Consider the following 16,266-nt stretch of genomic DNA (forward strand, 5'->3'; position numbering starts at 1 on the left):
AACGCCATTTCATACGTAATATTCATCGTAAACGTTTTTACTAAGAGTTTGGACACGACGCATTTTTCGAGCGAATGGTGTGATTATATTCTCGAAATGTTTACGATCTAGCATCATTTATACCCACATTATATAGGATGAGTGCCAGATAAACGCAGAGGAACGGGAAATATCGGCGGGTGATTGCGACGTGCGTTGTTTTAGGAAGAGATGCGCGCGCACAATGGCCACGTATAACATCACGCGACATAGAAAAAGAATCGAGAGAGACGACCGAGAGAGAATACGTACATCGGTTGTTTCTAGCGTGTGTGTGTGTGTGTGTGTTTTTGTTGTTGCGGTTGTGTGTGTACGCGTGCTCGCGCGAGGGAGCGTCACGGTGAGATGAAACACCAGGAAAGAAGACAAAGAAAGAAGTACGTATGGAAAAGAGAAACAGAAAGAGATAGACGCAACGTTGTCGAGTTCTATAGTAGTTGAAACACGCACGCACACATAACAGCGCTTATAATTTTTACGCTACGCGCAGACTCGTGTTGACTATCGAAGTTTGTTTTCAATCAGCCAGCATCGCGTGAACTTGTTGCCCGTATAATTGGTATAGTATTGCGTGATAAGTTTATTAGCCGTATTCTTATATTACGTAAGGTTGTAAGGTCGATTGTTTACCTGGATGTTTCAGCCACCGTTTTACATATTTGACTTCAACTCCGATATCGTCTTGCAGAAAGTTTAACGAACAAAAGCACATCATTGGTTGCATCATCCACATCATAGATGTGATAATCAATCAGATATCGATCATATCGCATCGAATTAATAAATCGAGAAAAATGTTCGATTATAGAAGGAGCATATATACTTTATGTACATCTTTGTACAGTGCGTTTGTATAAACGAATGGGAAATTGCGCTTCTGGCTTTTTACACGATTTTTCGAATAATCGCTTGAAAACAATGTTTAATTTAAACATCGAGGAGATTTAATCGTTGATCGGAATCAACAAATATTATTACGTAAAAATGGAATGCATCGAACGAGTTTTTACCCTGAGAACGCGATTTCTTGTCTAAACAGAAAATTTAAAGGACAATGTTGTTCGGTCGCACAAAATAACAGCATAAACCGGTTTCTGCACGTGGCAAGAGTTGCTCGATCGTGCCCGGTGAACCGGCAGTACCCGACTACAATACCTACCACCATGCCATCGATTTACGTAACTTTCTTCCACTTTTGACACACATTCCTCCCTACGTTATTTTGACGTTTCACGATGACGAAACACAAGATAAGGCGAAATGTGCGTTTGACTACAACGTGAAAAGGAGTTTAAGGGTTGCGGGTTATGTAAGTATATATGTAACTTGAAGAGGCTTCGTAGCTATGAATAATAAACGAAGGAGGGCAATGTAAGCAGGTGCCAAAGGGGAAGGCGTAATCGCGGAGAAACCAAGGATGAAAAAAGATAACAAAAGTTGAATTTTCAAAATGGTCACTGCTAGTTCATAATCGTTTTTCGAGTTGTCTCGATTCTGGCGCGTGATATCGACTGTTTTAGATAGAATCGATCGTTTAAATCGATTTGGAATACACGTATTTATAACGGCGACGTTAGGAAGCTCCATTGCTTGTAACTCATCGAACAATATTTGTAAAATCAAAGAGGTGACCACGATACCGCACTGGTAAAAATTTATCTAATTACTTCAGGTTCTATGTATAACGCGATGAAATCATCGAGAATTCATTAATTTTAACGAGTTTGTATCGCTCTTCGGTAGTCAGTGACTCATCCAAATGGGATTATCGCTATACTCTATCTTTTATCGTTTAACGAAGCGAGAGAAATGCGCGTTGCGAACTTGTACTGCGAATTCACCTAGTGCCGTCTTTCAAAAATAAACGAAATTTTGGATAAATCGCAGCGATATTTGGTTCTTGAATAGCTAATCGAATTGCCAAGCTGTTATCGTTGGAATTCGATTTCGAATAATGGTTAATGGCATTTAGTCTAGCAGTGAGAGAAGAAGACAGATAATGCGAACGACGTGTGTATTACATATCCGGTGTTAATAAAGTTAAAGCAGAACAATTACGGTGTGATACAAGCCGCGCATACTATGTTATGTAATTTGCCAAGTCGATCGTCACTCGGAACGAATTGTTCATCTCTCTAAAACTTTTATTCGCAAGCTTATGGATGTCTTTGAACGAAGGTATAGCCTGCTTATTAGAAGCAGGATCGTCTGACGGTTAAGAAATAGGTTGTGACGATTCGAATTTGAATATCTTGGCGTCTAATATAACCTTTAATAAGTTGAGCAACAACAACGACAACAGGTTATGAAAACCGATAAGATAGTTTAAACGAGTAGTAATACCGAAGCAGATAGATTTTCAGAGTTTTACGTAATATAAATCGTTGGATAAAACAATCGGTATTAATACGCGGAAAAAAAAAAAAGAAGGTGGTAAATACGATAGAGAGCGGAAAAGAACCGAATTTGTTCGAATTACGCTACTCGTTTAAAAGATAGCGAGAAGTAATTGTGATTTTCTCGTTTCCAGCGTTCGCACATGGCTATGCGAATTCGCGAAATATTTCGAAATATTTTCGAAAAGAAATTGCCGTCGAATAAATTTTCTCGAGAGTTAATTGATTCACAAGCAACGAAGATAAAAGGAGCGAGAACGATATACTCGACGAGCGTCGATTGTCGAGCGTCGAGCGTGAAGGCATGATTTCACGCAGCACGTGGATCCACGATTCAGGGTCAAATAATAGGACGCGCAAAAGTTTCTTTGTCCAAGGTCTTCCGCATGATATTCAGTTTTGGTCGACTGTTTTATCGCACGAAATTTTACACAACACCTTCGATGTTTTGTATTTTTTGTTTAAATGGCAAACTTATTTATGCTTGAGAACCGATAAATTACATACAGATTTATATCTGCTTATACCTACTCGAAAAGAGAGCGATGCGTTCTAGATATATGTTTGGTTATTACGACTAATCTAATTCTATTCGATATCATAGTAAACAGATATCTTGTTACAATGCACAAGAATTCGGAGCTCCTTTTTCCTTTCAAAGTTTCATCCTTTTGATTCGCCACGACGATGTATATACGCGCAATATTCGCACACCTCGTATCGTCTAAATACATAAATGTATTTATATGTAATTCATTACTTGTTATCTTAAGATCAAAGGGACGTGTATAGATATATCCGTTGATAGATATTATCGAATGGTATCGAGAGCGAGAGAAAGAGAGAACGAGCACCTTGAATAGTGTAGAGTATAGAATGTAGAACCAAGAGAGAGAGAGAGAGAGAGAGAGAGAAAAGTATCAGTCATATTTCGGAAAAGATTTTTATTTGTAATTTCATCGTTAGGTACTGCTTAAAGTTCTCACTAAATCTAGTAGATTCTTACGACGACGTAATAAGACGCGGAAATAATTTAGTTCGTTCGTGAGCGCATCGGTACAGATAGTAGCAGAATTAATTGCAAATCCACGTTTTCGCGAGCGAATTAATCAAGGTCTTAGTTTATAAATTGAACCGACATTTATAAACACTTAGTAAACTGTAAATTAAGGAGTGGATACGAGAATTTCGATGATTAACAGTGTACGGTTTGAAAAACGGACGAAACCATCCTGCGTGAAAAATGCCAACGAACTTGCTTGACCCGAGAGAAAGACCAGTGGCCTGATCTGGTATCGATCACACATCAAATTTTCTACGATTCTGCGTTTCGTAGCTTTACCGTATTCCATTTTTTTTCGCCGATCGGATCGCTAAAACATCGTACCGGTACTATCCAATAGCAACCTCGTATTTGCCAGTTTTTACGATCTACCCTGTAGGCTCTGTAACCTTGACTTTATTGTAGCAAACGAGTACAGATTTACATACATATGTGTCTAAGTACCTTTATTATGACTGTGTCGCGATATCGCTATCTCTTTCCCCTCCTCCCCTTTTTTTTGTAGCAACGACATGCAAATTATATTCATCAGCGAAACTGGTCGCATGTATCCGTCTCTTCTTCTTTTATCTTATTTCCCAGAAACGAACATCCTTATAGATTCGCCTTCATAAGGATCCTTTTTGCGCTGACACGTAACGTACGTACCACTTAGGTATGTACATACGATCAATGATGTCTCGCGACAGTTCAACGCACACCAAATAAAAAGATGGAAAATGGTAAATATTTTCTGCCGAACGAGCCCGATAAGATTAAGCAAGTGGTATTTCTTTTTCGTTTCTTGCGATGTACAAAGCGCGAATCCTTGCGATAAAGGCGAACCGTCGAACAAGCGAATCGAAGGCAAACTCGTGAATAGATAATGAGAATATTAGGAGCGAATTAAAGGCGAATACTCGAATAGAAATGCAACGAGATCCGAATTGTCAGATAATTTTCAAAGATTCGACGTTTTGGACGAATCGTATTACGTGTAATCTGACCTATTACGAGAAACGAGATAACGAGTTCATCTTGCGTGATATATTCGTGTACTTGCTGCGCGACATTGACCAGAAATGTTTTTACAAAACAAATTTTGCGAGAGAGAGAAGAGAATAAGGTTGCTTGCGCGTTGGTATTTTTACGATAAAATTACACAATTTTGCACGACACGATAACGTCGTTATTGATAAGCTTGTAAATAAACAATAAGTTCTGTAATCTACAGCTTCGTGCAAGTTTACGAAATTGTTGCCTAAGCGCCCTACATAATCGAAAATTATTTCTAATAATACACCATAAACTGAAACGACGTTTAGACGTTTCGTCTGATATCTCTGTAGACCTTGATACGATTCGCTTTCCGATGGAATCGTTCGATAGGTCTCGAAACGATCGAAAGGATTGAATCGGTACGATCACTTGTAACCGAGCAGGCGGACTCGGAAATGCTGAATATTGCTGAATTTTATATTATATTATACTACGTACCTTTCGGACGGTCGAACGAGTCGCAACGAACACACCAGTTAGCATAAACGATATTTATAACGATATGTTAGGCACGGGACTCGTGCCAGACGCGTAAAAGCGATTTGGACCCGTTTTACTCTCGAAAACGAGCATTTCCCGCGCATCGTCGAAAATTTGGTCGCCATCTGCACACCTGTTCGACTCTCCATGTCAAAACTCGAATAAATACAAAGAAACGCGGGTGATCTTGTTCAAAAGCTATATCCTCTCGGATTTTCAAATATGTTCTAAAGCTCAACATCCTGAACAGCTTTTTATAACAGACGGTCGGCCATAGTTTTTGAATTATACACAAAAATATCTCGCCGCACGGTTTTAGTTTTTAAGTTGAGTTGGATTAGCAGTATCAGAGAGGAAATTACCTCTCTGGTAGTACATGGTAGTAAGGGCCGCTGCATTTAACCGCATTTAACCGGGCATCGTTTAACTCTTAATTAAGAATGAATCGTCACTCTGTTTCAATCGTAATACAGCCAAGTTCGTTGCTTTTTGAAGAAAAAGAATTGTTTACGAGTTTCAAACTTCCCGTGCCATGCGATTCCAAACATTAACGTTTTTTCTCTTTTCCACGTGTTTTTTTATCTGTTTTCAACTTAGCGAGATTCAATGAATAATTACTCAACTATTCGATCGTACTATGTACTACTAATAAAATATAGCTTGAAAGCTAAGGCCCCCAGCGGCGATATATTTTTACATGTAGCTGGAAAACTAAGGCCGATCGCCGATTATACGTATAGGAGAAAGTTGTTCAGAATGTTGAGCTTCACGACGTATTTGAAAATCATCGAAAACGAAGAGAAACTAGGTTTTAGACAAGTTCATCGAATCGTGATTTCACGCGTTCGATATACATGTACATAATAAGAAAACTGTCATCAGAAAGGAAAAGAGAAGCGTTCTTTTGCTCTACAGGTATCTTCTGTATTGTTACATATACCCTAATCGACCTTTTTCGTTCTTTGATGTAGATATATAATAGTCGTTTATTCCCCCGTTATTTGTTCCATTCTAGCGAATGGCAATGCCGAAATATTGGCACCGAATAAACGCGAACCAAATATTTTGCATGAATTTAGAATTAATGAAATGAAATTAATCAGAGAGATTTTTCTGTTAGCACGAACTTGCTGTTCGTACACCTCAAAATATAGGTACATACATTGTATAATCGGACGCCAAACGCGTAGTTGCATAGTTATTTTCTGACACTAGCGTGGACAAGCAAATATACCGTGTGAGTGAACAATAAAAGAACTTTGTATAATGCAGAGCCGAAGAAAATGTTAGCGCAAGGAATGCGGGCCTGATTAATTATTTCGTATAGACCCAACAGAGTTATAACGATGATGAGCACCGCGTGTTAGCCGAAACTATCATATATGTATGTATATAAATAAAAGAATATAGCAACGCGCGACGGTGAACGATAGAAAGCACATATCTCTACACGTGTAAGCGTAAGACGGGAAGAAAATGATCCACGCAGAAAATTAGCTCGAGCGCAAATAAATCCGAGCAGCCTCGATTCGATACGACCAGACACGATAACGAAATTTAAAATAAACGCTTATTCAAACTATTAGTGTACGTCGTTGTGTTCGCAATAGAACAGTATCATTCATATTGTATGCGTGGTGAGATGATCGCTATAATCAAAGACGGATTTCGATGGTGTTTAAGATGAAAGCGAGATAACTCGGCATTGAGTGTCGGTATCTGAATTATTGAAACTAGGACATACGATTAACAAAATACACTCGCAAAACGAAGAACGATTCGTTGGAAAGGAAAAGGTAGATACCGGATCGTATTCGAAAGCTTTCGGAATATATATTCCGCCCTGGATACGTTTAATTAATCCTGAATACGTGACGCAGCCTCAAAGCGATTTTTTTGTCGACGATCGATTCATATTGATCTGAAAGGAAGAAGAGTAGAAAAGCGAAAAGCTTAACCCAAACCGAACATGTAAGAAATATCGTGTTTCTGCTTGTTACGTATTTACGTTTCTTCTCCGATCGACCACGTTGTTTCTCATTCCGTTCCGACTCTTCGCTCGCTATCGAGTCGTATTTACGGTTGAAATTCATACCTTCTTGGAAGGATTTATAGAGGCGGAGTGTTTAACGAACGCGGACTATTATTACAAGGCCCGTTCACGTAACTTCGAGGAACACACAAATTCGTGCTATCGAACTGTCCTGTTTTGTGATCAGGACAGTTGTGATTTTCGGGACAAAAGAAGAAAAAAAATACAATATCGTATAAAAGTACCGTTTTTGAGCGACTTAAGCTTAGTCATGAACCGTAATGTTCAAAATGTAAATCTGACGAAAATTTTATAGCTACGTCATATAGTCATTACCAAACCATTTTCCAGAATGTAAATCCAACAGAAAATATTGTTTGGTTAGGAAAGAAATTTACGCGACGGTATGACCTAACCGTACAACACTTCCTATCCGATTGTCTACAATTGAATTGAAGCTGCAAAACCGGTACTTTTATTCTTCTTCATTTTACGGTACTTTATAATTTTTGGAAAATATTTATTTTAGGTATATACAAAGAAATTCGTAATCTTCAAGATTTTGAACGGAACTTTGTTTATAACTCGGACCGTAATTTCCCAAGTTGTAAACATTACTATTCGGGCCTCACAAAGAGGTTGATCATCTTAAATCACTCTTCAAACAATCTTCGCCAACACGATCATACTCTCCGTGTTGTACTAAACAGTGCAAATAAATCAACTAAAATAACATTATTCATAATATATAATAAAACATAATCGATGCCATTTGCATAGTTTTAATTCTCGCGCGTATGCAATAAATTTAATTAGAAATTGAATTATGTTACGAGATGCGGGAAAGCTAGACTAGAAATAAAACGATGTAGAAACAACATTGAGGGTTTAAAAGTGACACTAAATTAATTAAATTAAACGTCGAGGACCTGAACGGAATGAAACATTAATAACGCGTCTTCGTCAAGGTTTTCAGTTAGGAGGTTATTGGCTCGGCGGCATAACGATCACGCCGTTGATAGATCAAGAAGCGAAACTACGTCGTTACCAGTATTCGAGCGATCTCGTATCTGTGTACGCAGGCGAATCCATACGTCGTAGGTTCCAACTAGCTTATTGCATCACTCGCGCTTATACGCGTGGCCATGACCGTCCAGAGATAGAATCGTTTCGACCTCTGGGCTTTGAGCCGAATTCACCCAAATGAACGATCGTTTCTAGATAGATGCAACATCGAAATGGAATATTAAGTAATCGATTCGATGACAATAATTTTCTACCGCAACGCGTAAGACTGGGAGATGCAAATGGATTTGTTTATCCAGAGGTTAGAGTGTCAAAGTTAAATGCACTCGTTCGATTACAGATTCCTGACGATAAAACGCGTCGCATTGATTTTGGTAGTTATACTCTCTTTCCTTTCTCCTGTACTCTCTCGTTCCACGCGTCTCGCGTTTCTTCCTCGGGATGTTAACACTAAGCGTACATCGATCTCTGTATGGATTTAGATTTTTGCTCAATGATATCCTTTCGTCGTTAACCGTGACTTTGTTCAACTCGGTAAGACTATCGTACCGAGCAGTTTTGAGAAAGTCTATTTTAGACGTTTGAAATATCCAAGAACGACGGACGACGATCATCCAATCGGCACACTCGGAGTGTTGTCTGTTCGTTGGGACAAATGCGTATTTAGAAATTAAAATAATTCTATAAAAATACGCTTAATCGGCGACAACGAGCTGCCGAGTTAAGCGATATTTCGGAACTTCTAAGCCGTTTGAAAATTGCTTACGATCCGGCGCGTTAAATTTCGTACCAAGTTCTTTGAAAGATTTATTTGTTAAAATATTTTCTATTTGATCGTGAATTAGCATCGGTACAGATCGTTGCTTTATTAGCTTGAACTTTTTTGGGATATTTTGACTATCGGTAATATTTACTTTGTTAACGCATAATTCTTGTCGCTCTCCTTCCTTCTCTGTTCTTCCTTTCCCGAGAATAACAATTGCGTGTAACGTGTCTGTGCACGATCTCGTCCGCTTTTATCTGTCTACTGCTTATTGCCTGCCTACCTACCTACCTACCTACTTACCTACCTACATATTACCTATATACGCATATACATATATGCGTACATATATCTTTTACGATCGAAGAACCGCCTTTTCCCGCGTCCGTGAAGCAAGCTTGATCAGTGGATGACTTCCGGTAAATTTGTCCTTCCTCCTAGTTCGATGAGCCCACCTACCGAAATTTCTACGAGAAAAAGATAAAAATTGTCTCAATATCACGAATTATACGTTGTCGTATCATAAATTAACGTTATTCGATATCACGACTAAAGGATGGACGACCTCTGTGCAGCTGACACGAGTTAAACTCGACGACCTCGTACGTGCATGTCACTAGTCACGTATGCTTTGTCGATAACTATTTATACGTATGTTTTTTCTACGTTGAACTATTTTAATGTCAAAGCATTGAGAGAGAAACAAACGCGCTACGTGTGATAGAATCCCAAGATTCGCATTTTTCATTGACTTTTATTATTCGTATGCAAATTGTCGCAAGACACGTATATAAACATGCTTGCATACAACATTGAATGAATTTATTTTATAAGCATCGCAAGCTGTATTCTTATATTACTTACGTTATCGCCTTTTGTCTCAATTGTATCTTCATTATCCCTTTATGGGAACACGTATAATATAATATTTGAACGAAATCGATGATCAAGTAACGGAGACGTTACTGCCATCTGTAGCTCGCAGTATGTACGTATGTACATACGTACAAAAAAAACATCACGGAGATGAACATTGTTTTACCTTTATCCTTGAAACGTTATACCTAATGCATTTCATGAAAATCGTAATGAACTGTGTTTGAATTCGATAAACTGTCGTCTCATTCCTATTGGCATTCTTATGGATTCGAATATATATATATGTATGTATGTATGTATGTATTACATACATATGTATTCAATTATAGCAAATGTAAAATAACACTAATCTATGCTCGCATATACATATGTATATAGTAAAAAAAATATTGTTGATGGAATTTTTTAAACAAGACCGTTAAAAATAAACCAATACGATTACAGTTACTATATGGAGTGCGGTAAATATGCAGAGATTCAGGTATTCAACCCTGACCGCCTTTCGTGTCTTCGACCGATATAGCTCGCACCGCACCCTTCCCCTACTATCGAAACATTTTTTCAATTTTTCTTTTTAGTACTTAAATTTGTTATGGTAGAAACGACAGTGGAAAGACTTTTGCGAGTTGCACACCGTTTACACAAAAATGACAGTTTTTATTTGCGTGCGAGTAACGAGCTAAAATAATCAAAACGTTGTATAATAACGTTGTATAATACCAGATAATATGTTATAAAATGCCGCTACTCGTACGTATTTCTACAACTTTTTCATCAATTTAACAATGAAATATAAACGATAAATATAAACGTTAAAGCGTTTATCCCTAATATAATCTGTTAATCGATCGAACATGTTTTATAGTATTAACTGTTTGAGATATACTTCGGATGTACAACAAATGTCGAACTTGATCGACATATCGATCGATCGATACATCACTTTTCAACGTTTCGCTAACACGGTAGTGTCGATTCATTCGACTCGTAACTTCGTTCACGTGTGTACGTCTTCAATGGGCCAAAAGTATTTCGAGGTTATGTACAATCTCACAAGGCGATATGTATTTTATTTTACCAAGCTGGACGTAACGGTTGATACAGTGCAACGATTTTGATAGATTTTTCGATCGTAAAATGTCGGACGTTACAAGTTTGAATAATATATCGATAGATTATAAGAGGTAGTATCTCTATAAAACGTGATATCGTTGACTATTGACATTGTATCTTCGCACGAATCATCGTACAAAACTCAGATATGAAATTTTGGTTGTTTCGATCGCATAATTACGGTGTATTCCGTAATTTGAAATTACGGCACTTTGGGCATGCGACTTTGTATAGAAACGCTGAGTCGATCAAAGCAGAAGTAGATTCAAGGATTCTCGCTCTCCGAGATAAATTGCTGTATTGCGATTACTTGGATTCTGGAAATGTAAAAATGGGATTTCTAAAGCGGAAAAAGTTGGAGAAAATGAAATTCGACTACAAGAAAATGCAAAGGTACGAAGAAATTGCTCATAAACCTACTTTCAGTGTACTGCTGAACGATCTAACGGAAGGTAAAAGTAAGATGGTCTTTGACCAAGAGGATAATAATTCTGAAAAGGAAACTGTAGAGAAACGAAAGCCTGTACACATGCCGTACGAGATGGTAGATTCGTATGAAATGATCGATTCGAGAATATCGGATGACACCGAAGAAACGAGTTCGACGACCGTATCAAACGAAGAGTACAAGAATTTGTACGAAAAGTATTTGGAGATGAAGAAGAGCGGTTTGAGCGCGATTAGTTTCAAAGATTTCGTAAAGTCCATGGAAGACGATGTCGATCTATCAGATACGGACGATATGCCAAATGCAGAATTGCGGAAAGTTTCAGATACTTGGATGTCCGATTACGAACAATTCGACGATACTTTGGTCAACGTGAATTGTTACGGTACATCGGATTCTAATTCGAAAATAAGTTGTGTACCGTGCGGTGGTTGCGGTGCGTTATTGCACTGCAGGGATCCAGCGATCCCTGGATATTTACCGTCGGAATTGTTTTCCTTTAAAGACGACGAAGACTTGAAATCCATGACATGTCAAAGGTGTCATTTTTTAAAGTTCTACAACACGGCTTTAGAAGTGAAAGTATCGATCGAAGATTATCCCAAGTTATTGAGAGTGATCAAAAGTAAAAAATGCGCCGTCATACTGATAATCGATCTGACCGATTTCCCTTGCAGTATTTGGCCGGATTTGAAGAGCGTTTTGCATCCTTTTACTCCTATTTTCCTGATTGGGAACAAAGTCGACCTGCTGCCCACTGATAGCCCGTCATTCCTCGAGAACGTAAAACAATGTTTATTAGATTCCGTGATCAATGTAACCGGCGTAAAGAGGGAAAACATTACGCACGTGGAACTTACCTCCGCGAAAACCGGCTACGGCATAGAGCATCTTATAAATAAGTTGCAGTACAAATGGCGTCACAAAGGTACGTACCATCTATCGCGTCTCTTTCGTTCCAACGAGAGAAATCAAAGAGAAAGTTGTCAGCGTCTAAGATACGATATTTATTTAATCGTCGATATGTTTCAGGTGACGTTTATTTGATTGGTTGTACAAACGTTGGCAAATCTTCCTTGTTCAATACTTTGTTAAATTCTGATTATTGTAAAGTACAAGCTATCGATCTGGTGCAACGCGCTACGGTGTCCGCTTGGCCAGGAACTACGTTGAACTTACTCAAGTTTCCAATTTTAAATCCGACCGAAGAAAAACGTTGGTTAAGAACAGTAAGGCTTTCCAGGGAGAGGTTTTATAGGATACAAGAATCACATTACAAAAACTATCAGTTTAAAGTGACAAAGAATATGAAGTTTGCGACGTTAGAAGGTAGCCGAGCAATTTGAACGTATTATCGTAAATGTTCCTCGAGTTGTTCCACAATCTCACGTTCGTCCGATTTTTGTTTGTTCGTTCGTTTGTAGAGCACGTTGGGAAATCGTTCGGCAAGAAATCGTTGAACGACGCGAGTGCGGATCCTTTTTCCGAAAGATCGTACAAGGACTTGACTAGAAAACCCGTTTTCGACGAATCTAGACCAGAGTACAAACAGAGCCGTTGGTGCTACGATACTCCCGGTACCATTCAGGCGGATCAAATACTAAACTTGTTAACGACCGACGAACTGTCGTTAACGTTACCGCAAGAAATTATCACACCGAGAACGTTCATGTTTAAACCGAAACAGACCGTGTTCGTGGCTGGTATGGGAAGGTTGGACTATCTCGAAGGAGAACACTTTATACGGTAATTAGTATATTCTCTGTATCTCGAAGATACGTATACGATACATACGAATGTTACGTAGAGTTATTAGCTGGTTGACGATCGTTTAAACTTCTTAATTCTTTTGTTCTCTGCCTTTGGGATAGATGCACGCTGTTTGCGAGCAAGCATCTGCCTATAACGATGTGTTGTACCACCGATGCGGACGAGGTCTACGATCGATTGTTGGGGACGAGTGCTTTCCGCGTACCTATCGGTGATTCCGAACGATTAAAAGTATGGCCAAAATTGAAACCGAAAGAGATCGGACAGATAACCGGTGTGAACGGCGAGGAATCCGTCGCTGACGTTGTATTGTCAAGTATAGGTAGATCGATGTGGTAAACGATAGTCGCGGCGGTGAATTTTGTCGCGTTTCGTTTAATCTATTATAATCGACAGGTTGGATCGCGATCACGCCCATGGAAAACGAAAGCGCCTCGTTAAGAGCATGGACACCCGAAGGTCGTGGTATATACTTGAGATGCCCGGCATTGTTAAGGAAATCGGTGAGTCTTCGGGGTGCGAAGGTGCACGGTACTCCGATGTATTTGTTGGGTCGGCGAGTATACGTTAAACGTTAAACGACAACTTGCTTACGCTACGTTATCAGGATTAGGCAGCACTTTATTCTCACGTACGTTTACTCCGAATGTCTTGGTTCTGTGTAAGTACATAATTTTGTAAAACTATTGCCAATCTTTTGCGAGAACTTTGCTCCTTTCCCCCACCCCTCACCCCCCCCCTTTGTACGTTGATGTAATAAAGCGTTGTCTCTTCGTTTTTCTTCTCTCTTGGTAATTTCATTTCGCTAACGGAAATGGTTAACAGGCAATGGATCTTGCGCGTTTTGCTCGCTATCTTTTGCCGTGCAACGCGACTTTACCTTTCTCTCCGTAAGACGGACGCAACGTTGATCGTAATCCTCTGCAAAAATAAGCACAAAGAGAAGAAGAGAAAGAAGAAGAAAAGATTGGAAGTAGCTGTGGGAAACGTTGGAAAGACGATGGATCGCGCTACGCGCACGATAAACTTACGTAGAGATCTGCTGTTGCGATATCGAATGATCTTTTTGCGGATGAGCGGGATTGTCGGGACAGATCCCGTCGCATTCGTTGGAAAAGTAACATTTGTACTTGAAACAGACGGGGCAGCTGTCGAAGATGTGTAGGTTGCCACAAACGGAGGATACCCGGTAGCATCTTGGCGGCACGTCGAATTCCGTGTCGGTATCGGTATCGAGGTAAATATCGTTCCGACACTTTGATTCGTATTTCATCGGATGGTAACACTGATTGGTCCGAGCGAGTTCGCCTTCGCGCGAATATTCCACGTGGTTACACGGATCGTTTCGACACTGTGTGCTGTAAAAATCGAAATTTTAGAAAATTGAGATCGCAATAAGCATCGCGGGTAATAGATAAGCAAGGTGGTATACTTACAGATGGCAAACTCGAGCTTTCGTCTTGGTTCGACTATGACAAACTTTTCTTTGCCTGATGATACCTTTGACGGGTCGTTTCCTGAGAGCGTGTGATTTTTGCTGAAAATTACGATCGGTGGAAAGACGAAACAGCGTAGCCAAACGTAACGTAAATTAACGCGAATACAGCGTTTTACCTTGGAATCGATGGTTTTCGGATTGACGATGTACGGCCTGTCGAGGTTCCCGTCGTAAATCGTTTTCACCTCTTCTATCACCGTTTTCGTGGAAATTTCGATTTTAGGCGCTATAATACCCTGTTGAAACGCCTTGGAATTAGTTTAACGGATAGCGTGAGTATCATATAGTCGAAGAGAAGGGATACTAACGGGGAAATATTTGGTCGGGTCCATGAGCAGATCGACGTCGACTCCGGGCAGCAACCGTTTGCAATAAGTTAGCGGATAGAGAAGATCGGCCAAACTGGTCTGAAATGTAGCCAAAAGGATGGGCTGGTTGCACGGACTAAGCCATTGTATCAATTCCGCGTAGAGAGATTGTTGCTGCAGAATCCGTTGCAAGTCTGTCAAAGCAGCCAGCCGTGTGAAAGTTTTCTTAAAGTTAAACTCGTTGTGAAATAATAGTGGAAAAATCGGTGATACTCTGTGAGATTCTAGGGTGGAACCAAAACTGTTTATTCGCAATGCTATTTTTCCGTTAGGACATAGCCATACACCGGGACACGTAATCTGAAAGAGGTTATTTTTCCAATTAGTTCGATCGGAAGATCGATCGGACGTTGCACGACTCTCGAATGACTACTTACCGCGTGTAACTCTAGTCGTATTTTCACACAGAAACCCTTGCCCGCCATCATGATCGCCGCTCGGATCGTTTGGTGCGATAGCGTGCGCGACTATCGAAACGTCCGGTGGTACTTATCTGAAGATCATTTTCTTGGATGACGGTTTTGGCAGACGGAGGGAATCCGTTAGATGGCGAATCGGCGGGATAAATGACGCGATCACCGTTTTATCGGTGTGTTTTTGGCAAAAGTATTCTCGAAAAAACGAAGTGTACGGCGTGCAGAGTCGATGTGCTGACGGTTGTGGTCGGCGGTGGTGGTGGTGGTGGTGGTGGCAGTGGTGGTGGTAGTGGCCATGTCGGCGCGGGATCGGTGTGGCTCGTTCGTTGCCAGGAAACAGAGTCGACACAACATCGATATTGAATTTTATCGACGATCGCGACAAACGATAGCATAGCCGCGTCGTTTAAACTTTGAAAGGTATTCCTAGAAACTTCTCGGTCGGTAAACCTCTCTGAACGTGTCGTATTCGAAGCTCGTTAGCGATAAAATCCGTTTGTTTTCGGCCAAACGATAACCTTGGATCCTTGGTCCGAGCTATCAAGGGTTCCGAGAACCAGCCATACCTATGAAATTGCGATCGTTTATATTTCCGGATGTAACGTGTATTTGTAGGGCGTACTCCATATTGACCGTCGGTGGCTTGAACGAGTAAATATCCTTCGGTGAGAGGACCAGTCGTTTCGAGATCAAATCTACGTACTCTCGTCGAACCTCGGAAGCCGGGATTGCGTCGTGTTTTGCGTAAAACTTACCGGTTAGAGGTTTCGTACGCGCGATAGCTACGAACTTTTCTTGCAGGCGAAAGTACTTTTTCTCCTTCTCGTATCGCTCGGTATAAAATCGCAGTTTCACAGGGTTCATGTCGCTTTTATTCGTCCGTCAGCCCGTGCGAATTTCGTCGTGCGAAACGCGCTACTGGAATTTTTCGTACGCG

General features: G+C 40.1%; 3 protein-coding genes and 1 long non-coding RNA gene across 4 annotated transcripts; 2 read left to right on the top strand and 2 right to left on the bottom strand.

Moving 5' to 3' along the window:
• Positions 1-5: 5 nt before the first annotated feature.
• Positions 6-4,048, top strand: LOC139995710 (uncharacterized). Its single transcript, XR_011802044.1, has 2 exons — positions 6-617; positions 732-4,048. It is a non-coding gene; the product is annotated as an uncharacterized lncRNA (long non-coding RNA).
• A 6,045-nt stretch (positions 4,049-10,093) lies between these two features.
• On the top strand, positions 10,094-13,733 carry LOC139995874 (nitric oxide-associated protein 1). The gene is made up of 5 exons (XM_072019789.1): positions 10,094-12,205; positions 12,310-12,606; positions 12,702-13,023; positions 13,149-13,369; positions 13,444-13,733. Exons 1-5 carry the CDS (start codon positions 10,978-10,980, stop codon positions 13,623-13,625), a joined length of 2,250 nt encoding a protein of 749 aa, XP_071875890.1. The 5' UTR covers positions 10,094-10,977; the 3' UTR covers positions 13,626-13,733.
• Positions 13,638-15,581, bottom strand: LOC139995899 (uncharacterized). The gene is made up of 6 exons (XM_072019842.1): positions 15,291-15,581; positions 14,854-15,213; positions 14,662-14,781; positions 14,484-14,584; positions 14,079-14,405; positions 13,638-13,968 (listed from the first exon to the last, which is right to left on the bottom strand). The coding sequence occupies exons 1-6, from the start codon at positions 15,339-15,341 to the stop codon at positions 13,899-13,901; spliced, it is 1,029 nt and encodes a 342-aa protein (XP_071875943.1). The 5' UTR covers positions 15,342-15,581; the 3' UTR covers positions 13,638-13,898.
• Positions 15,582-15,730: 149 nt separating this feature from the next.
• On the bottom strand, positions 15,731-16,236 carry LOC139995916 (uncharacterized). The gene is made up of 2 exons (XM_072019864.1): positions 15,952-16,236; positions 15,731-15,895 (listed from the first exon to the last, which is right to left on the bottom strand). The coding sequence occupies exons 1-2, from the start codon at positions 16,191-16,193 to the stop codon at positions 15,736-15,738; spliced, it is 402 nt and encodes a 133-aa protein (XP_071875965.1). The 5' UTR covers positions 16,194-16,236; the 3' UTR covers positions 15,731-15,735.
• Between the last annotated feature and the right edge of the window lie 30 nt (positions 16,237-16,266).

Source organism: Bombus fervidus, chromosome 16 (assembly GCF_041682495.2).
Source record: "Bombus fervidus isolate BK054 chromosome 16, iyBomFerv1, whole genome shotgun sequence".
NCBI lineage: Eukaryota > Metazoa > Arthropoda > Insecta > Hymenoptera > Apidae > Bombus > Bombus fervidus.

Coding starts and splice junctions, on each gene's coding strand:
- LOC139995916 (XM_072019864.1), bottom strand. CDS start 16,193: ATGAACCCTGTGAAACTGCGATTTTATACCGAGCGATACGAGAAGGAG. Junction 15,896..15,951: donor CCACCGACGGTCAATATGGA/GTACGCCCTACA, acceptor GCAATTTCATAG/GTATGGCTGGTTCTCGGAAC.
- LOC139995899 (XM_072019842.1), bottom strand. CDS start 15,341: ATGATGGCGGGCAAGGGTTTCTGTGTGAAAATACGACTAGAGTTACAC. Junction 15,214..15,290: donor TACGACTAGAGTTACACGCG/GTAAGTAGTCAT, acceptor AACCTCTTTCAG/ATTACGTGTCCCGGTGTATG. Junction 14,585..14,661: donor CGAAAACCATCGATTCCAAG/GTAAAACGCTGT, acceptor CGTAATTTTCAG/CAAAAATCACACGCTCTCAG.
- LOC139995874 (XM_072019789.1), top strand. CDS start 10,978: ATGAAATTTTGGTTGTTTCGATCGCATAATTACGGTGTATTCCGTAAT. Junction 12,607..12,701: donor GAAGTTTGCGACGTTAGAAG/GTAGCCGAGCAA, acceptor GTTCGTTTGTAG/AGCACGTTGGGAAATCGTTC. Junction 13,370..13,443: donor CGTTGTATTGTCAAGTATAG/GTAGATCGATGT, acceptor TATAATCGACAG/GTTGGATCGCGATCACGCCC.